The 22645-nt window shown below is 47.5% G+C and overlaps 2 protein-coding genes across 5 annotated transcripts in view; one reads left to right on the forward strand and one right to left on the reverse strand.

Annotated features, from left to right (window-relative positions):
• LOC135552749 (MAP/microtubule affinity-regulating kinase 4-like) overlaps nucleotides 1–4314 on the reverse strand; it is a 60687-nt gene extending 56373 nt beyond the window's left edge. For all 4 annotated transcript variants that reach the window (XM_064984563.1, XM_064984566.1, XM_064984564.1 and 1 more), the window contains exon 1: nucleotides 3265–4314. In XM_064984563.1, the coding sequence (XP_064840635.1) occupies nucleotides 3265–3312 (48 nt within the window). In that variant the 5' untranslated portion in view covers nucleotides 3313–4314. The remainder of the gene's footprint in view (nucleotides 1–3264) is intronic.
• A 9095-nt stretch (nucleotides 4315–13409) lies between these two features.
• LOC135552757 (leucine-rich repeat-containing protein 15-like) lies at nucleotides 13410–16789 on the forward strand. Its single transcript, XM_064984582.1, has 2 exons — nucleotides 13410–13625; nucleotides 14558–16789. The coding sequence occupies exon 2, from the start codon at nucleotides 14573–14575 to the stop codon at nucleotides 16625–16627; it is 2055 nt and encodes a 684-aa protein (XP_064840654.1). The 5' UTR covers nucleotides 13410–13625; nucleotides 14558–14572; the 3' UTR covers nucleotides 16628–16789.
• Nucleotides 16790–22645: the final 5856 nt, after the last annotated feature.

Here is a 22645-nt window from a genome sequence, read left to right on the forward strand (position 1 = left end):
TGTATGTATGTATGTATGTATGTATGTATGTATGTATGTATGTATGTATGTATGTATGTATGTGTGTGTGTGTGTATGTATGTATGTATGTATGTATGTATGTATGTATGTATGTTTGTGTCGGTATACGTGTGCGAGTGTGTGTGTGTGTATGTGTACGTGAGCGAGCGTGTGTGTGTGTCTGTATATGTGTTTTTAGCAGTCTTATGGCTAATTAGCAGTCTTATGGCTTGGGGGTAGATGCAGTCTCGGAGCCTGTTGTTCTGAGAGTCCAATGCTCTGGTACCATTTGCCGGATGGTTGCAGAGTAAACAGTCTATGGCTTGGATGGCTGGGACACCGCCTGACATAAAGGTCATGGATGGCAAGGAGCTCTGCTCCAGTGATGTATTGGACTGTCCGCACCACCATCTGTAGCACTTTGTGGTCAATGGTGGTGCATTTTCCATACCAAGCGGTGAAGCAGCGAGGCTAAGATGCTCTCGATGGTGCAGCTGTAGGGATCCGAGGATTCATGCGAAATCTTTTTAGCCTCCTGAGGGGGGAAAGGCGCTGTAGTGCCCTCTTCACAACTGTGTGTGTACCCTGTCAAGTCCTTAGTGATGTGGACACCAAGGAACTTGAAGCTCTCGACCCGCTTCACTACAGCCCCGTCGATGAGGATGGGGGTGTGCTCTCCCCTCTTTCTCCTGTAGTCCATGATTAGCTCCTTGGTCTGACGTTGAGGGAGAGGTTGTTGTCATGGCAGAGGTGTTGTTGCCTACCCTCACCACCTGGGGCCTTCCCGTCAGGAAGTCCAGGATCTAGTTAAAGAGGAAGGTGTTCAGTCCCTGGGTCCCCAGCTTTGTGATGAGCTTGGAGGGGACCCAAGGTGTTGAATACTGAGCTGTAGTCTATCAACAGCATTCTCACATAGTTATTTCCCCTCTTGTCCAGGTGGGAGAGGGCAGTGTGAAGTGCAATTGAGATTGCGTCATCTGAGGATCTGTTGGGGCGCTATGCGAATTGGGAGTGGGTCGGTGTCTGGGATGAGACAGACCCTATTCTTCTCTGATATATCCACCTGTATAATAATGCTTTTGTCGGGGCCTCCTGGTGGTGCAGTGGTCTAAGGCACTGCATTGCAGTGCTAGCTGTGCCACCAGAGACTCTGGGTTCGTGCCCAGGCTCTGTCGCAGCCGGCAGCGACCGGAAGGTCCGTGGGGCGACGCACAATTGGCCTAGCGTCGTCTGTGTTAGGGAGGGTTTGGCTGGTAGGGATATCCTTGTCTCATCGTGCACCAGTGACTCCTGTGGTGGGCTGGGTGCAGTGCACGCTAACCAGGTTGCCATGGTGTTTCCTCCGACACATTGGTGCGGCTGGCTTCCGGGTTGGCTGCGCGCTGTGTTAAAGAAGCAGTGTGGCTTGGTTGGGTTGTGTTTCAGAGGACGCATGGCTTTCAACCTTCATCTCTTCCGAGCCAGTACGGGAGTTGTAGCGAGGAGACAAGATAGTAACTACTAACAATTGGATACCATGAAAAGGGGGTAAATTTAAAAAATAATAATAATAATGCTTTTGTCTGGGATGATGGTGTTGATGTGTGTCATGACCAGCCTTTAAAAGTCATATAGGCAGGTTAGGCAGGTTACCTTGGAGTTCTTGGGAACAGTGACAATGGTGGTCAGCTTGAAACATGTTGGGATTAGAGACTGGGACAAGGTTAGATTGAAAATGTCCTTGAAGACACTTGCCAACTGGTCTGCGCATGCTTTGAGAAAACGCCTTGTTATTCCATCTGGCCCGGCAGCCTTGCGAGTGTTAACCTGTTTAAAAGTTTTACTCACATCCGCCACAGAGAGCGAGATCACACAGTCATTCGGAACAACATAGGCTTTCACACAATACTCTGTTTTGTATTCCTTGAAGTGAGCATAAAGTGGTTGTAATTAATCATGTTATCAAATATTTACTCTCGTATTGTCACTTGATGTGAATGGAAGTCCTTCTGGAAGTCTGTCCTTTCTGAAATGGACAACAAGCATGACCTGCTTCATGAATGTCTCGAAGATTTCTATGCCTTTTCTTTACATAAATATTTTAGAAAAACAATGTAAGCTCAGGCCATCTATTGTGTAGTACCATAATATTATCCTAATATAGCCCTACAGCCCACCAATCAACAAACATCTTGCCATGCCCTAATACTATGGATGAGGGTGGGCACAGCATGGTGAGACAGACCCTATCCCCCTCTGTATATCCACCTGTCAATGATGCTTTGTTAATTCAACTCAGATTCACTACAAAAAATTCATTTATCTGCCTTTTAGGGTGTCACTATTGTTTGCCACTCCTTCCAGGAAGCACCAAGTCAGTGCCATGATAATGTGAGACCTGCTTAGATATAGGATTTGAATGGTTATTTATTGTAGCAGAGAGCAACAACAATCAGCAGACAATAGAACGTAATATGTTATGTGGGCGTGGCCTAATATAATTGTCTATTTATCTATTGTTCGTCTACATAAATAAAGAAATCAACTGGGGCCTGTCCAATGTTGTGATCAAAATACTGGTTGGATTGTCACACTTCTGAGTGCCTGGCCGAGGATCACTGTCAATAAACAGATCAAACTGTCGAGCTTCAAATGCCAGTCATCCGTAAAGGAGGTCTGTGCAAAAAGGGTGAGCTACTTGTCCCTTTAAGCTCTGTTATTCTACAATGATACTGTACTGAGCAGACTAGACTCAAGCCAAACATCCCCTTCATGATTGATGGGAATTAGAAGAGGTAAAGAGCTTTTCGATGGCGATTAACAAAATGTCCTCTTTTCAGCATTCCTTAAAAGAAATGTGTGAAACAGACATTGAAACCAAAGTGACATATGTGCCTGAGAGGCTGTATACAAACCTGCCACTGCATTAGCTCGGCCACATTTGTTTCACATTGAATTGACATATTATTACATACTGGTATGACAGTGTTACAGTTGTATCATTATTGATTTCCAGATTTTCTAGGGACAGAATGTGCTCTCTCAAAATGATGTATTATGGGTTATTCTGTTCACTTGAACAAAATGTACAGAGTGAATTAATTATGGTTTTAACAGCAGTGAAATAGGCTACAGAAAGCCTTCCCCCATCAATCGTTTTTTAATACGTTAACTTGTCACCTTGCTTGATTCTATGCCACTGTTCCATTTATAGGGTGTAATTCACATGACTGTCTGACATAAACAAAAGCTTATATAAGACAGTAAAATGTATTAAATACTTACGAGGTCCGATTTCCGATCGTTCCCAGGTAGTGCTGCACGAGAAGACATTGTCCCTGAGGTATCCTTTCTATTGGACTAAATGCCAACTTGGTTTGTATGTAGGTATGTACAGGATTAACGTTATATTCTACCGAGGATAACAGTCGACATTGGCCGCTCCACCGCCTAGCCAGTGTTAAAAGGCAATAGACGCCAATCCTACCGGCAACCCCAGGTTCGAGAGCAGTGAGACAGAATTGTATCCTCAAACAATACTCATTTTTATTGTAAAAGGGCAGCACCGAACACGAAATTATACAGACAATTGTCTAGAAAACTGTCTGAATAGCCTACTTACTAGGCTATCCACTTCATGTTTGGCTGATTCTTCATGTGAAGAAAGGCATCAATGCTGTGCTTCATTATGGAAATAAAATGAAACCAAAATGGGTTTATTCTAACTATCGCACCATTACTATACTAAAAATATTTTTTAGAAAGCAATTATGTGTGGTCCAGTGATGCCTGTGGGTGTATGTCCGGAACACAGAAGTTTGTTATATCCAATAAAAACAATTGGCAAAACTAAAAACATAGGTCAGGTAGTCTGCGCGTACCACGACCATGGGTGGATGTCTGTCGTTGAGAAATATGTATTTTTTTGGGGGGGGTGCCAAATGATGCTCGCAAAACCAACCACTCCCAAGGCAAAACACTGAGCGACTTAAGACTAATTGTCAACCAGCATTTCATAGTTGATTATTTAGTAATTAACCGTCAAAAGAAACAATACAACGACATGACAATTGCGGATAAAGCATCGGCGAATATACAGTTACCCCCTTTCTCTTTCTGTTCGCGATGGACCACTTCCGAAAAAGTAGCCGTCGAATAATAATCAACGTTCGAAAAATGATTTATCTTGGATTCTTGCAGATATCCTTCATTACTATCAGTTGTAACATTTGCCTACATAAAAAGACATCCCCAAACTGTATGACAAGAGCAAGAAGGAAGAACGTCAAGCAAAATAATAGGCAGGGCTGCGTCGGAGGCTCAGTAACACACCCTTCCCCCATGTTCTTAAAGAGACAATTTCCCCATTCATTCATCGGCAGAACAGCAGTTACCAGCACAAACCACACGCCAACCACGTTGGCAAGCAAAACTCTGTACAGTAATGTCATCACTTGACGCTGCAGACAGCATCTCTTGGGCATTTGATAACAGGGGTGACAGCGCCCTATCTAAAATAGACACACTTAAACAAAGCAACAAACAACTACTGTACTTGTATTTAATTTCCCCTCCACTTGTAATTTCTATTGTTGTGAGAACAAACCATCTGTTCTCTGGTGTATAGCATTTCTATGTTTTAATCTAGCTATATTATTTACGTCCATTTACAGATTATACCAAGTGGGTGATGACAGCAGAAGCACACCACCAAAGACTATAGTCTCACCTGTACAAATCGGACACGAGAGGGTTGGGCCCATGAACACCTCATTCTGCTGTGGTCCCTGGGATCTTGCTATTTTGTTATTGAGATAGGCATATAGTGGATGTTGGTTTAGCGCTTTTCTTGGTTTCGCATGGGTGATAGAGCAGTGTGAGAGCACAGAAGAGCAGTGTGAGAAAGTGAGCCACTATTGAAACAGTGTGAACCTGACAAGTTCCACGCGTCAGACTCTCTGTAATCAGCATCTAGTCCCGAAGCATCATTAGGCAGTCATTTGGGACCAAATCATTTGGAAACCGCTTTATGTGGAATTTTCAATAGTCCTAATGGGGTATGTGCAAAGGCAGGTAAAGTGTGTGCGTCAGTTGGTGCTGCTCTTTCCACAGTGTGTACCACGGAGAGAGCCTGGACATGATTGTAAGTGATGTGTGCACACGGAGTAGGTCAGGGTGATCGACCAGGGCCCAGCCCACCACTGCATCCCTGGTTGACCCTGGGGAAATAAACACACACCACCTCCAGTCAGGTCCACTGTCCAACAGAGCCTCCATTGTCTGACTCAAGACTCTTGGCAGATCTGATTTGATATAGCTTCATGAATTAATAGTAAACCATTAGTAGTCCATTCATTCCAAACATGTTACCTTATCACTTCAGCTGAGAGAGTGTTGAACCCTTTTAACTATTTGACTTCTACGTTATAATTTAAAAAAACAAGCCCACTCAATGTAGGCCTATAATAACATGGCAACATGAACGGTCCACTGTTATCCAAACTCCAAAATGCTTTACATATCCTCGGACACTGGTTGTTTCTGAGCTGACACCACTGGAGGAGAGTTACAAAGTACTGTAACTTCTCTCTATTCTAGTTGACCTACTATATTTCAGACCAAGTCATCTCAACATTCTAATTACAATTGTTGGTAGGCAGCGCCACAGCCAACCCCCCACTGCATTCATCTCTAATCTGGCAGAGATTATGACGTCTGGAGGCACACTGGAGGCCATGCTCTGCCCTTAATCAAGAGTCTGTCCAACCCTGACTGGCCCTGATGCTCAGGATGTTGTTGTTCAAAGTTTACCAATAACTTTTTGTGAACAGAATCATTATTATATTTGACGAGCCTTGACTGTAATTAAAAAATGATTGAACATGTTGTCCAACTGTTTATTTGAATACAAATTGACAAAGGAACCAAATAGATAGAAATATAGGCCATTGATTGTATACATCATGGTTTTCAAGAGTATATCGGCAACAAAATAATGCATTGGCTAAGTTACAATTGAAATAGGTAAGATTGTCATTTTTAGGAATTATGTTTCTAAATATCTCATGTATAGTCATCATGGTTTTGCTTGTTTTGTCTATATTGTTTGTTGATTGACATTTTTAGATAACATCATGTTGGTGAGAAGTTGCAATGTCATCCTGTTTGCTTTCTGTGCTGTGTTGCAATTCTGTATGTTGTAGAGGGCCACCTAGTGGAGTAGTAGCCTCATCATGGCCGGAGGCATCCTTATAACTGTTGTGATGGCGTCATCTTGTGGTTATCAATGATTATTTTACTTGTGGTGGCAGTGTTTTATTTTATCGTCAGCAAAACCCCATTTTATCCATAGAGTTGTGACATTATGATTGCCTGCAGCTTTCCTAGTCATGTGCTTGTGCTTTCATGTGCTTTCATCTAGCATAGACTTACTATGCTTCTAGGCTCTGAGATATATGCTTGGTGATGGAAACTAACAAACTCAGCAAAAAAAGAAACGTCCCTTTTTCAGGACCCTTTCTTTCAAAGATAATTCGTAAAAATACAAATAACCTCACAGATCTTCATTGTAAAGGGTTTAAACACTGTTTCCCATGCTTGTTCAATGAACCATAAACAATTAATGAACATGCACCTGTGGAACGGTCGTTAAGACACTAACAGCTTACAGACGGTAGGCAATTAAAGTCCCAGATATGAAATCTTAGGACTAAAGAGGCCTTTCTACTGACTCTGAAAAACACCAAAAGAAAGATGCCCAGGGTCCCTGCGCATCTGCGTGAACGTGCCTTAGGCATGCTGCAAGGAGGCATGAGGACTGCAGATGTGGCCAGGGCAATAAATTGCAATGTCCGTACTGTGAGACGCCTAAGACAGCGCTACAGGGAGACGTGATGGATAGCTGATCGTCCTCGCAGTGGCAGACCACGTGTAACTAACAACATCTGCACAGGATCGATACATCCAAACATCACACCTGCAGGACAGCTACAGGATGGCAACAACAACTGCCCGAGTTACACCAGTAACGCACAATCCCTCCATCAGTGCTCAGACTGTCTGCAATAGACTAGGAGAGGCTGGACTGAGGGCTTGTAGGCCTGTTGTAAGGCAGGTCCTCACCAGACATCACCGGCAACAGCGTCACGTATAGGCACAAACCCACCGTCGCTGGACCAGAGAGGGCTGGCAAATAGTGCTCTTCACTGATGAGTCGCGGTTTTGTCTCACCAGGGGTGATGGTCAGATTCGTGTTTATCGTCGAAGGAATGAGCGTTACACCGAGGCCTGTACTCTGGAGCAGGATCGATTTGGAGGTGGAGGGTCCATCATGGTCTGGGCCGGTGTGTCACAGCATCATCGGACTGAGCTTGTTGTCATTGCAGGCAGACTCAACGCTGTGTGTTACAGGTAGACATCCTCCTCCCTCATGTGGTACCCTTCCTGCAGGCTCATCCTGACATGACCCTCCAGCATGACAATGCCACCAGTCATACCGCTCATTCTGTGCGTGATTTCCTGCAAGACAGGAATGTCAGTGTTCTGTCATGGCCAGCGAAGAGCCTGGATCTCAATCCCATTGAGCACGTCTGGAACCTGTTGGACCAGAGGGTGAGGGCTAGGGCCATTCCCCCCAGAAATGTTCGGGAACATGCAGGTGCCTTGGTGGAAGAGTGGGGTAACATCTCACAGAAAGAACTGGCAAATCTGGTGCAGTCCATGAGGAGGAGATGCACTGCAGTACTTAATGCAGCTGGTGGCCACACCAGATACTGACTGTTACTTTTGATTTATTTTGACCCCCCCTTTGTTCAAAGACACAATATTACATTTCTGTTAGTCACATGTCCGTGGAACTTGTTCAGTTTATGTCTCAGTTGTTGAATCGTATGTTCATACAAATATTTACACATGTTAAGTTTACTGAAAATAAACACAGTTGACAGTGAGAGGATGTTTATTTTTTGCTGAGTTTATATTATAGAAGTAAATAGAAAGTGAATCAGCTAAACAGACCATTTCGGCACTCTTTTCTCTCTCTCTCTCTCTCTCTCTCTCTCTCTCTCTCTCTCAAAGCACAGTACATTACTATGTAATAATAAGGTTACAAATACTATTAAATACTACTAAAATATTTCCCATCAAAATGTGTGTGCCTTTTGCATTTTCTACATGATCAAGCACAGCAAGATAGCATCAGTGTGTCACGGTTCATGAATCCACTGCCTCCCTCTCTCTCTCTCTCTCTCTCTCTCTCTCCCGTGTTTGTGTGGGCATGGTTCCCAATCTCGGCCTGATTGTCTGCGCCAGCTGGAACCACTTATCTTCCCTTTATATGTTCTGTAACCAGTGTTTCTTGTTGTCAGATCGTTGTTTCTTCCCTGAGGTTGTGTTGTGTGTCCGTGCTCTTCTCTCACCGCCCTTGTGTGGATTATCTGCTGTGCTCCTTCCTACCCATCCGGACACACTCCCCTGGTTTTCTCAGCACGCTATCATCGGAAGATGCGCCCGAGTCCCTGGGTCGGATTCCGTCTGAGTACAGTCTGTCTGTCCTGTTGCTGCTGTAAACTATATTCATTAAACCATCATTGCTTGCATCTTGCATCCGCCTCTGTATTGTCACAGAACGATCTGACCAGACCATGTATGCAGCGAGTTCAACGAGTCTGATCGAATTCATTTCCCGCAGTATCACGAGAATGGATCAACAAGAGGAGAACATCTCCAGCACAGGTCGGGCAGTACAAGCCCTTGCGACGCAGGTATCCCAGCTGACCCAACAATTGCAACATCTGAGGGGTTCCGCTGCGCCACCTACACCGGCAGTTCAACCCGCCCCGCCAGAGCCGGATTCCCAGCTAGAGCCACGGCTACCGACACCAGAGGGTTATTCAGGTGATCCTGACTATTGCAGAGCTTTTCTTACGAGATGTTCCATGCATTTCTCGTTGCAGCCACGGACCTTCAACCGTGAACAGTCTAAGGTAGCATTCGTACTCACACTGCTATCAGGCAAAGCGGCTCTTTGGGGAACGGCGGTGTGGGCGAACCAGGACCCATGCTGCACCTCTTTCCAGACACTCTCCGAGGAGATGAGAAGGGTCTTCGATCGGGCCGTGGCGGGTAGGGAGGCGGCCAGACTACTCGCTGACCTTCGCCAAGGAGACCGTTCAGTATCGGAATACTCCATCCAATTCCGCACTCTGGCCGCAGAGTGTCAGTGGAACGAGGAGGCGCAGTGGGACATGTTCCTGCATGGGCTGGAGGACCGGATCCAGAAGGAGATTTATGTTCTGGACCTTCCCAGGAGTTTAAATGGACTAGTGGAACTAGCCTTGAGGGTCGACGCTCGTCTGAGTCGTATTGGCCGCCGAGCATGCCTTAACAGACCGTATAACGACACGGAGGGCTGGCATGCCAGCGGCGGGAACACGGCCAGTTCAGCCTCCGCTCACGAACCCATGCAGCTGGGGAGAGCTCGCCTCTCCCGGGAAGAGAGGGAGAGGCGGAGATCCCAAGGACTCTGTCTCTACTGTGGTAGAGCGGGCCACTTTATCCACTCCTGCCCGGTAAAAGATCAGGCCCGGTAGTAAACATGAGGCTACTATCGGGTGGTGTCACCACAGAGAAGACCTCATCATCTACTCTCCTCCCGGTAAGACTAAGATGGGCCACCCACACGCACGACACCCAAGCCTTACTGGACTCAGGAGCAGAGGGTAATTTCATGGACTTCAAGCTCTCTCACAAACTCCAGATCCCTATCACCTCACTCACGCACAAGATATCCGTCAACGCTCTCAATGGTCAAGAACTCCCCAACATTTCTCACACCACTGAACCTATCACACTCATCACTTCTGGCAATCACACTGAGACACTATCATTCCTACTCATGGACTCACCCCTTGCACCATTAGTTCTCGGCCACCCTTGGCTCACCCAACACAACCCCAGAGTTGACTGGGGTCATAACTCTATATCCATGTGGAGTAACAAGTGTCTTGAGTCCTGTTTAGTGTCTGCTTGTTCGTCTGTGTCTGATTCTGTGTTTCTAGAGGAGGCAGTGGATTTGTCTAACGTGCCCGTTGAATACCTCGACCTGAAGGAGGTGTTCAGTAAGTCCCGTGCTGCTTCTCTTCCTCCGCATCATCCCTATGACTGTGCAATAGAATTATTGCCAGGTGAGTCTCCGCCTAAAGGCAAGTTATATTCACTCTCTGTTCCTGAGAGGGAGGCTATGGAGAGATACATCTCTGGTTCTCTGGCATCTGGATTCATTCGTCCTTCCTCTTCTCCAGCGGGGGCGGGGTTCTTCTTTGTGGGGAAGAAGGACGGATCTCTGCGTCCTTGCATTGATTACTGTGGGTTGAATAACATCACAGTGAAGAATACCTATCCCTTACCGTTGATGTCCTCAGCCTTTGAAAGGTTACAGGGAGCATCCGTGTTCACTAAGTTGGATTTACGTAATGCATATCATTTGGTTCGCATAAGGGAGGGGGACGAATGGAAGACCGCGTTTAACACCCCCAGAGGGCACTTCGAATATTTGGTCATGCCTTTTGGGCTATCCAACTCCCCAGCGGTTTTCCAGGCACTCGTCAATGACGTGCTGAGAGATATGATTGATCAGTTCATATATGTTTACCTGGATGACATACTGATTTTTTCTTCTTCTCTCCAGGAACACGTTCAGCACGTCAGACGAGTGCTTCAGAGGTTGTTGGAGAATGGACTTTTTGTCAAGGCAGAGAAATGCATTTTTCATGCACAATCCGTTCCATTCCTAGGTTACATCGTCTCGACTGAAGGTATTCGCATGGATCCTGACAAGGTTAAGGCTGTGGTGGATTGGCCAAGCCCAGATTCCCAGAAGGCCCTACAGAGGTTTCTGGGATTCGCCAATTTCTACCGGCGTTTCGTTCGCAACTTTAGCCAGATAGTCGCTCCTCTTACCGCCTTAACCTCCCCCAGAGTGACGTTCAGGTGGTCCGATACAGCCGAGGCTGCATTCGCCAAACTCAAGAGCCGCTTTGTTTCGGCTCCCATCCTCATAGCTCCCGATCCCTCGCGTCAGTTCGTGGTGTAGGTGGACGCTTCAGACGAGGGGGTAGGTGCGGTACTTTCCCAACGTTCCTCTTCTGACGACAAGATGCACCCTTGCGCGTTCCTTTCCCATCGGTTATCACCTGCAGAACGCAACTACGACATTGGCAACAGAGAGTTGTTGGCAGTGAAGTTAGCACTGGAGGAGTGGCGCCATTGGTTAGAGGGTTCGGGGGTACCTTTTATAGTTTGGACCGATCACAAAAATTTGGAATATATCAGAACCGCCAAGCGACTCAACTCCAGGCAGGCGCGGTGGGCACTCTTTTTCGGACGTATTGACTTCTCTCTCTCGTATTGCCCGGGTTCCAAGAATGTCAAACCCGATTCCCTTTCTCGCATTTTTGACCATTCCGAACGCCCATCCACTCCCGAGTGCATCCTACCCGGGGCCCTAGTGGTCTCCACACTCACATGGGAGGTTGAATCGAGGGTCAAAACGGCCTTAGAAGGGGTAACGCCTCTGCCCGGTTGTCCGCCTAATCGGTTGTTTGTGCCGGAGGGGTGTCGGTCCGATGTTATTCGGTGGGGGCACTGCTCCAACGTAGCGTGTCATCCAGGAGTCAGCCGCACTAGCTTTTTGGTTAAGCAACGCTTTTGGTGGCCACTGATGGCTCGTGACATTCACAGTTTTGTCTTGGCTTGCTCGGTTTGTGCCACTGGGAAGACTTCTAATCGACCCCCAGATGGGTTACTCCAACCGCTGTCGGTCCCTTCGAGACCCTGGTCCCACATCGCGCTAGATTTTGTTACCGGCCTCCCGCCCTCCCAGGGCAAGACGGTTGTTTTGACCGTGGTGGACCGGTTCTCGAAGACGGCTCATTTTATTCCCTTGCCTAAATTACCATCTGCCAAGGAGACAGCGGTAACTGTCGTGGATCACGTCTTTCGCTTACATGGCCTGCCGATGGACGTAGTTTCTGACCGGGGCCCCAATTTGTGTCCAAGTTTTGGCAAGAGTTTTGTAGGTTACTGGGAGCGAGTGTCAGCCTGTCTTCAGGGTTTCATCCCCAGAGCAACGGTCAAACGGAGAGGGCCAACCAAGATTTGGAGAGAGTGTTGCGATGTTTGGTTTCTAAGAATCCCTCTTCCTGGAGTCAACAACTCTCTATGGTTGAGTACGCTCACAATTCGTTGCCAGTGGCAGCCACGGGTCTCTCTCCGTTTGAGTGTAGTTTAGGTTACCAGCCACCTATCTTTCCCAGTACGGAGTCCGAGGTCACTGTTCCCTCCGCTCACGCTTTCATCCAGAGGTGCCGTCACGCATGGAGCAGAGCCCGTGAGACTCTTCTCCGGGTGGGGGCGCGCACCAAGGCTAAGGCCGATCGCCACCGGTCGAAGCCTCCGGTATACGTCGTTGGCCAAAGAATGTGGCTTTCTACTAAGAACATTCCACTCCGATCCGTTTCGAACAAGCTTGCCCCCAAATTTATCGGCCCGTTCAAAGTCACCAGGATCATTAGTCCGGTGGCGGTCCGGCTCAAGCTTCCTCCGGCGTATAGGAGAATTCATCCTACCTTTCATGTGTCTAAAATAAAACCTGTGTTTCAGGCACGCATTAACCCGCCGGCCCCGGTTCCCCCGCCGCCACGACTTGTTGATGGGGAACCCACCTTTTCTGTCAATCGTATTTTGGACTCTAGAAGGAGGGGACGCGGATTCCAGTACCTGGTGGACTGGGAGGGTTACGGCCCGGAGGAGAGAAGTTGGGTGCCTGCTAGGGACATTCTGGATCACTCCCTTATCGATGATTTCAATCGACAGGTAAATTCGCCTGGGAACGCCAAGAGGCGTTCCTAGGGGGGGGGGTATTGTCACGGTTCATGAATCCACTGCCTCTCTCTCTCTCCCGTGTTTGTGTGGGCGTGGTTCCCAATCTCGGCCTGATTGTCTGCGCCAGCTGGAACCACTTATCTTCCCTTTATATGTTCTGTAACCAGTGTTTCTTGTTGTCAGATCGTTGTTTCTTCCCTGAGGCTGTGTTGTGTGTCCGTGCTCTTCTCTCACCACCCTTGTGTGGATTATCTGCTGTGCTCCTTCCTAACCCATCCGGACACACTCCCCTGGTTTTCTCAGCACGCTATCATCGGAAGATGCGCCCGAGTCCCTGGGTCGGATTCCGTCTGAGTACAGTCTGTCTGTCCTGTTGCTGCTGTAAACTATATTCATTAAACCATCGTTGCTTGCATCTTGCATCCGCCTCTGTATTGTCACACAGTGTGCTTTACCCTAGACATAGCCTCGACTGATTGCAGTGCGGTCACAGATGAAGCTTTGAAGTGGTTTCTATCATTTTCTTGGTACTGACATGAATCTGTCACATCTAGACACATGCTTAGCTTTCTGTGGTAATCAAATGTGAGACTGATCTGATGTCACAGACAGGGTCTCCAAACTGCAGAAATTGTGCTGACCTATTAGGAAGTTTCCGACACTTCGTAAAAACCTCACCTTTAAAATGAAGAATTAATCTCTGTGCCTTTCACAATTTATGACTCACAGCTATCAGATGCAGCACTAATCTCTCCTCCTCAAAGGTAAGTTGACTTACCATTTTTGGTCAAATATTTTCATGCAACAGTGTGTTTTCAAAGTCAGAATGCATGCACACATTTTACACTTTTGTCATTGCTAAAACTTCTTAAAGGGGCAATCTGCCTCGCTTGATGCATTTTAGACTTTAAAGTTAATGATTTTTGAAGAATATAACTTATCGATGCCTCATTAGCTTAGTTCAACTGTCGTATCCCATCAGATCCAAAAACATTTACTATTTTGTTAGTAAACATCGTAATTGTAAACAAACAATGTATAGCCTCAAAACATGGTTTACACAATTTTGTCCCTTGTATCCATAGCTCTCCCCATGAATTTGAGAGTATTACATTTTTGCAGCCCAAGCTTTTTACCAAAACAGTGGTGTGGGGACGCTTTGTTATTGTTTGAACTGCAGGTTGCCCCTTAAATCTCAATAAAAGTTTTAATGATGAAAGGGAATCTACTGGAAAGACAGATTGTGCCACTCCCAAGCAATCTGTTGGGTCCCATTTTATAGTAAGTGACAGGGAAAGTATATATTTATTAAGTTGGCAAGCACAATGTAATTATAATGTACTCATTGCTACACAGTGCTGACATGTTTATAGACAAACTCCAATATGTATTTATTTGGAGACTGAAAATTTTTAATTTAGCTCATACGCCAGCATTTTGGATTTGTGATCAAATGTTTTCTTTCTGTACTGCAAATGCATCCAACAAGTTTGTAGAGTCGCAAGATTTTCACGTAATTACCAAGACATTGAGACATTGTACTGGATATCCAAAGAAAGGAACAATGAAATGGCATAGATTACATTGAAACTGTTTAGCAGGATGTGTACTGTAAGCAGGAATTATGGTTCAACAGAAGTTTCATATATTTGTTTCACATCTCATGTTGGCCCGCTTTCCTTCCCTGTCACATCAGCACTATTTCCTGGCGATGTTGGGGATTTTAAGCACGGTCATCATGGCCCTCATCTCAATCGCTGCTACCTGCCCTGCCTCACCATGTCAATGTCTGGACAACGTCACAGTCAGCTGCCCGGACAAGAGGCTGAAGAAGTTCCCTAACCTCCCCGATGGTACTGAGGAGCTTTATATGGCCCACAACCTGATCCAGGCATTCCCCACCAGTGGACTGGAGCAGCTGCAGTTCCTGGATCTCACCAAAAACCGCCTCAATGTCTCCTTGACCTCCAACTTCATCTGGCCCAACATGAGCAGCCTGGTCAAGCTGTTTCTCAGGGGTAATTGCCTGGGTTCACTGGGCCCTGGGCAGCTCCAAGGCCTCTCAGCGCTCACCTTAATGGACCTCAGTGAGAACCACATGGAGGCCCTGCACCCAGGATCTCTCCAAGGCCTTGGTCAATTGAAGACTCTCATTCTCACACTGAACCAGATCAACAGCCTGCAGTACGGGGCACTGAGTGGTGCCCCTGCACTCACTGACCTTCACCTGAGCAGCAACAGTATTGTGGAGTTTGGAGAAGGGGTGTTTGAGAACTCCTCCAAGTTGGTAAAGCTGATTTTGTCCAAGAACAACTTGGTTAGCATTGGGAATGGCACATTCAGGGGAGCAGTTAACCTGAGTCATCTGGACCTCAGTGGAAACAGGTTTGATTTTGTGCCCATTGCTGCCCTGAGGGATGTGTCACAGCTGCACAGCTTGTACCTCCAGAAGAACAGCATCACCTTCATACCAGAAGATGCTTTCTCTGAGCTCAGCCATCTAAGGATTTTGGTTTTGAATAATAACTGCCTGCGCAGAATAGCTGAGGACTCATTGAGCGGTCTATTCCATCTCAGTCAATTGGATCTGAGCTACAATAACCTCAAATCCCTCCCCTCTGAAGTTTTTCAATATCTAGGCAGACTGGAGCTCCTGGATCTCTACCATAACAACCTGACATACCTTCCAGAGGACCTGTTTCACAACCTAACTAGGCTGAGAGAGCTGCAGCTTGACAGCAACAAGATCTCATCCATTCCACCAGGGCTCTTTCACATGATGTCTAAGCTAAGGGAACTCCAGCTGGCCAACAATCAGATATCTGACCTCCACAAAGCATTGTTCTCCAGCTTGAGGAGCCTACGGAAACTCTACTTGGACAACAACGTACTAAGCAAGATTCCCAGAGGCCTATTCCACAAGACCAAGAGTCTCAGGGAGCTACAGTTAGACAATAACCACCTCAGGTCTCTCGCTAGGTCCATCTTCCATGGTCTGACAAAACTCCACTTCCTGAAGCTCTTCAACAACCGTCTCACAGCAATTCACCCTGAGCAGTTTTCTACCCTTGGTGAACTGAGAGAGCTCCTGTTGAATGAAAACCTGATTGAAGATCTTCCAAACGGCTTATTTTCTAAGCTTCGAAGCCTCAAGATTCTGGATTTGAACAACAACCGCCTCACAGCACTGGCTTCTACAGACTTTGATGGGTTAGGTGCCCTAAAGGAGCTTAATCTCAGCTTCAACCAGCTTCATGATCTCCCATATGCCACGTTCTACTCCCTGGATGATTTACGTAGACTCCTTCTCCAGAACAACCGCTTGGTGTCCTTGCATCCTCAAGTTTTCTCCCCCCTGGTCGACTTACAGGAGCTTGACCTGGACAACAACCAGATCAAAGTGCTACACCCTAACGTGTTTCAAGGCCTTCACCACCTCCAGAAACTGCACCTGAAATCAAACCGCCTCAGTACTCTTGTGAATGGGACACTGGAGCCTCTGGAGAGCCTGAAGATCCTCCACCTGGAGGGGAACCCCTGGGACTGCTCTTGCAGATCACCCATTCTGTACATCAATAACTGGATTATCAACAATACCCAGAAGCTACAGGACAAACCCATGTGTTCCTCAATCAACCGACCCATTTCACAGCCTGCAAATCTATTAAAACCCTGTGTGAGCGTTGCATGCTGCCCCAGAAGCAAATTTCCCCTAGAGATGCTGACAGTGCTTACAGCTTGGCTTCTAGGTATTGGTTTTCTGTGACTTCCTTTTGCGGTTTCTTTCCTGTTTTCAGATGATTATGTTTATTGCTTTCATGCAACTGTCTATTGCAAATGCATTGTTAGAATCTAAGTTGATGTAGCGTAAAGATTAAAATACCATGGAATTGTGTTTTTAAATAAACTCAGCAAAAAAAGAAACGTCCTCTCACTGTCAACTGCTTTTATTTTCAGCAAGTTTAACGTGTGTAAATATTTGTATAAACATAAGATTCAACAACTGAGACATAAACTGAACAAGTTCCACGGACATGTGACTAACAGAAATGTAATATTGTGTCTTTGAACAAAGGGGGGGTCAAAATAAATCAAAAGTAACAGTCAGTATCTGGTGTGGCCACCAGCTGCATTAAGTACTGCAGTGCATCTCCTCCTCATGGACTGCACCAGATTTGCCAGTTCTTTCTGTGAGATGTTACCTCACTCTTCCACCAAGGCACCTGCAAGTTCCCGAACATTTCTGGGGGGAATGGTCCTAGCCCTCACCCTCCGATCCAACAGGTCCCAGACGGGCACAATGGGATTGACATCCGGGCTCGTCGCTGGCCATGGCAGAACACTGACATTCCTGTCTAGCAGGAAATCACTCACAGAATGAGCAGTATGGCTGGTGGCATTGTCATGCTGGAGGGTCATGTCAGGATGAGCCTGCAGGAAGGGTACCACATGAGGGAGGAGGATGTCTACCTGTAACACACAGCGTTGAGACTGCCTGCAATGACAACGAGCTCAGTCCGATGATGCTGTGACACACCGCCCCAGACCATGACGCCCCAGACCTCCACCTCCAAATCGTCCCGCTCCAGAGTACAGGCCTCGGTGTAACACTCATTCCTTCGACGATAACCGCGAATCTAACCATCACCCCTGGTGAGACAAAATCGTGACTCATGAGTGAAGAGCACTTTTTGCCAGTCCTGTCTGGTCCAGCAACGGTGGGTTTGTGCCCATAGGTGACGCTGTTGCCGGTGATGTCTGGTGAGGACCTGCCTTACAACAGGCCTACAAGCCCTCAGTCCAGCCTCTCCTAGTCTATTGCAGACAGTCTGAGCACTGATGGAGGGATTGTGCGTTACTGGTATAACTCGGGCAGTTGTTGTTGCCATCCTGTAGCTGTCCTGCAGGTGTGTTGTTTGGATGTATCGATCCTGTGCAGATGTTGTTAGTTACACGTGGTCTGCCACTGCGAGGATGATCAGCTATACATCACGTCTCCCTGTAGCGCTGTCTTAGGCGTCTCACAGTACGGACATTGCAATTTATTGCCCTGGCCACATCTGCAGTCCTCATGTCTCATTGCAGCAAGCCTAAGGCACGTTCACGCAGATGAGCAGGGACCCTGGGCATCTTTCTTTTGGTGTTTTTCAGAGTCAGTAGAAAGGCCTCTTTAGTGCCCTAAGTTTTCATAACTGTGACCTTAATTGCCTACCGTCTGTAAGCTGTTAGTGTCTTAACGACCGTTCCGCGGGTGCATGTTCATTAATTGTTTATGGTTCATTGAACAAGCATGGGAAACAGTGTTTAAACCCTTTACAATGAAGATCTGTGAAGTTATTTGGATTTTTACTAATTGTCTTTGAAAGACAGGGTCATGAAAAAGAGACATTTCTTTTTTTTGCTGAGTTTATTTTGTTTTTCTTTTAAATAAAAGTAACTATTTCATTTAATTTCTTGAAATGTTATAATATCTGCCATAATTTGGGATCGTGATGTGAATTAGACTGAAATTAGTGCTGTTCAGAGTTAATAAACTTAAGGCATTTATTGTATAATGTATGACTAATTGCCCATGCATGGATACAAAACATACATACATACTCTCTCCAACTTGAGACACGCAGTCGCACTCAGAGATGCACCTGCTCGTGCTTCTAAATGCCACTCGACATCACTGCATTCCCACTGTGCAGAGTCAAAGATACATTCGCCTACAAGTGCTGAGGGGCATTATTGCTGAGCATTTGTGAGTGAGCCTTGAGTCAAACTTTTATGAGGTTGAATGTGATTAACCCTAAATTGAAAGAAATTAAGGAAACTGTGGAGCATGGGGTCAGGTCAGGCACCCTAAGCAGAACACAGCAGAACACATGAGGTTTGGTCCCTCACCTCCTGCACTGCATTCTAGGTGGGGTGCTGCTGAAGAGTGGCTGGGTGGCTAGAAAGTGGCCCTTAATCTAAATGACAAATTATCTGCTATTAAGTACATTACATTTACATTTAAGTCATTTAGCAGACGCTCTTATCCAGAGCGACTTACAAATTGGTGAATTCAAATTCTGACATCCAGTGGAACAGCCACTTTACAATAGTGCATCTAAATCATTTAAGGGGGGGGTGAGAAGGATTACTTATCCTATCCTAGGTATTCCTTGAAGAGGTGGGGTTTCAGGTGTCTCCGGAAGGTGGTGATTGACTCCGCTGTCCTGGCGTCGTGAGGGAGTTTGTTCCACCATTGGGGGGCCAGAGCAGCGAACAGTTTTGACTGGGCTGAGCGGGAGCTGTACTTCCTCAGTGGTAGGGAGCCGAGCAGGCCAGAGGTGGATGAACGCAGTGCCCTTGTTTGGGTTTAGGGCCTGATCAGAGCCTGGAGGTACTGCGGTGCCGTTCCCCTCACAGCTCCGTAGGCAAGCACCATGGTCTTGTAGCGGATGCGAGCTTCAACTGGAAGCCAGTGGAGAGAGCGGAGGAGCGGGGTGACGTGAGAGAACTTGGGAAGGTTGAACACCAGACGGGCTGTGGCGTTCTGGATGAGTTGTAGGGGTTTAATGGCACAGGCAGGGAGCCCAGCCAACAGCGAGTTGCAGTAATCCAGACGGGAGATGACAAGTGCCTGGATTAGGACCTGCGCCGCTTCCTGTGTGAGGCAGGGTCGTACTCTGCGGATGTTGTAGAGCATGAACCTACAGGAACGGGCCACCGCCATGATGTTGGTTGAGAACGACAGGGTGTTGTCCAGGATCACGCCAAGGTTCTTAGCGCTCTGGGAGGAGGACACAATGGAGTTGTCAACCGTGATGGCGAGATCATGGAACGGGCAGTCCTTCCCCGGGAGGAAGAGCAGCTCCGTCTTGCCGAGGTTCAGCTTGAGGTGGTGATCCGTCATCCACACTGATATGTCTGCCAGACATGCAGAGATGCGATTCGCCACCTGGTCATCAGAAGGGGGAAAGGAGAAGATTAATTGTGTGTCGTCTGCATAGCAATGATAGGAGAGACCATGTGAGGTTATGACAGAGCCAAGTGACTTGGTGTATAGCGAGAATAGGAGAGGGCCTAGAACAGAGCCCTGGGGGACACCAGTGGTGAGAGCGCGTGGCGAGGAGACAGATTCTCGCCACGCCACCTGGTAGGAGCGACCTGTCAGGTAGGACGCAATCCAAGCGTGGGCCGCGCCGGAGATGCCCAACTCGGAGAGGGTGGAGAGGAGGATCTGATGGTTCACAGTATCGAAGGCAGCCGATAGGTCTAGAAGGATGAGAGCAGAGGAGAGAGAGTTAGCTTTAGCAGTGCGGAGCGCCTCCGTGATACAGAGAAGAGCAGTCTCAGTTGAATGACTAGTCTTGAAACCTGACTGATTTGGATCAAGAAGGTCATTCTGAGAGAGATAGCGGGAGAGCTGGCCAAGGACGGCACGTTCAAGAGTTTTGGAGAGAAAAGAAAGAAGGGATACTGGTCTGTAGTTGTTGACATCGGAGGGATCGAGTGTAGGTTTTTTCAGAAGGGGTGCAACTCTCGCTCTCTTGAAGACGGAAGGGACGTAGCCAGCGGTCAGGGATGAGTTGATGAGCGAGGTGAGGTAAGGGAGAAGGTCTCCGGAAATGGTCTGGAGAAGAGAGGAGGGGATAGGGTCAAGCGGGCAGGTTGTTGGGCGGCCGGCCGTCACAAGAAGCGAGATTTCATCTGGAGAGAGAGGGGAGAAAGAGGTCAGAGCACAGGGTAGGGCAGTGTGAGCAGAACCAGCGGTGTCGTTTGACTTAGCAAACGAGGATCGGATGTCGTCGACCTTCTTTTCAAAATGGTTGACGAAGTCATCTGCAGAGAGGGAGGAGGGGGAGGGGAAGGAGGATTCAGGAGGGAGGAGAAGGTGGCAAAGAGCTTCCTAGGGTTAGAGGCAGATGCTTGGAATTTAGAGTGGTAGAAAGTGGCTTTAGCAGCAGAGACAGAGGAGGAAAATGTAGAGAGGAGGGAGTGAAAGGATGCCAGGTCCGCAGGGAGGCGAGTTTTCCTCCATTTCCGCTCGGCTGCCCGGAGCTCTGTTCTGTGAGCTCGCAATGAGTCGTCGAGCCACGGAGCGGGAGGGGAGGACCGAGCCGGCCTGGAGGATAGGGGACATAGAGAGTCAAAGGATGCAGAAAGGGAAGAGAGGAGGGTTGAGGAGGCAGAATCAGGAGATAGGTTGGAGAAGGTATGAGCAGAGGGAAGAGATGATAGGATGGAAGAGGAGAGAGTAGCGGGGGAGAGAGAGCGAAGGTTGGGACGGCGCGATACCATCCGAGTAGGGGCAGTGTGGGAAGTGTTGGATGAGAGCGAGAGGGAAAAGGATACAAGGTAGTGGTCGGAGACTTGGAGGGGAGTTGCAATGAGGTTAGTGGAAGAACAGCATCTAGTAAAGATGAGGTCGAGCGTATTGCCTGCCTTGTGAGTAGGGGGGGAAGGTGAGAGGGTGAGGTCAAAAGAGGAGAGGATTGGAAAGAAGGAGGCAGAGAGGAATGAGTCAAAGGTAGACGTGGGGAGGTTAAAGTCGCCCAGGACTGTGAGAGGTGAGCCGTCCTCAGGAAAGGAGCTTATCAAGGCATCAAGCTCATTGATGAACTCTCCGAGGGAACCTGGAGGGCGATAAATGATAAGGATGTTAAGCTTGAAAGGGCTGGTAACTGTGACAGCATGGAATTCAAAGGAGGCGATAGACAGATGGGTAAGGGGAGAAAGAGAGAATGACCACTTGGGAGAGATGAGGATCCCGGTGCCACCACCCCGCTGACCAGAAGCTCTCGGGGTGTGCGAGAACACGTGGGCGGACGAAGAGAGAGCAGTAGGAGTAGCAGTGTTATCTGTGGTGATCCATGTTTCCGTCAGTGCCAAGAAGTCGAGGGACTGGAGGGAGGCATAAGCTGAGATGAACTCTGCCTTGTTGGCCGCAGATCGGCAGTTCCAGAGGCTACCGGAGACCTGGAACTCCACGTGGGTCGTGCGCGCTGGGACCACCAGATTAGGGTGGCCGCGGCCACGCGGTGTGGAGCGTTTGTATGGTCTGTGCAGAGAGGAGAGAACAGGGATAGATAGACACATAGTTGACAGGCTACAGAAGAGGCTACGCTAATGCAAAGGAGATTGGAATGACAAGTGGACTGCACGTCTCGAATGTTCAGAAAGTTAAGCTTACGTAGCAAGAATCTTATTGACTAAAATGATTGAAATGATACAGTACTGCTGGAGTAGGCTAGCTGGCAGTGGCTGCGTTGTTGACTTTGTAGGCTAGCTGGCAGTGGCTGCGATGTTGACACTACACTAATCAAGTTGTTCCGTCGAGTGTAATAGTTTCTACAGTGCTGCTATTCGGGGGCTAGCTGGCTAGCTAGCAGTGTTGATTGCGTTACGTTACGTTAAAAGAACGACAATAGCTGGCTAGCTAACCTAGAAAATCGCTCTAGACTACACAATTGTCTTAGATACGAAGACGGCTATGTAGCTAGCTAGCTACGATCAAACAAATCAAACCGTTGTACTGTAATAGTTTCTACAGTGCTGCTATTCGGGGGCTAGCTGGCTAGCTAGCAGTGTTGATTGCGTTACGTTACGTTAAAAGAACGACAATAGCTGGCTAGCTAACCTAGAAAATCGCTCTAGTACATTGAATACGTCAGAGAACTTTGGGGAAAATAACCAAAGGACTTTGGTCTTGGTGAGTTTGGTCTGTAAACACAGAAATTCTGCCATGCCCAATCTGAGTGACAGGCAGCAAATGTAGACTTTTGATTTTCAGGAAGGATTATTGGAGGGA

This window comes from Oncorhynchus masou, chromosome 13, assembly GCF_036934945.1.
Source record: "Oncorhynchus masou masou isolate Uvic2021 chromosome 13, UVic_Omas_1.1, whole genome shotgun sequence".
NCBI lineage: Eukaryota > Metazoa > Chordata > Actinopteri > Salmoniformes > Salmonidae > Oncorhynchus > Oncorhynchus masou.

What these genes read in the sequence shown, in the direction of transcription:
- LOC135552757 (XM_064984582.1), top strand. Translation starts at nt 14,573, where the DNA reads ATGTTGGGGATTTTAAGCACGGTCATCATGGCCCTCATCTCAATCGCT.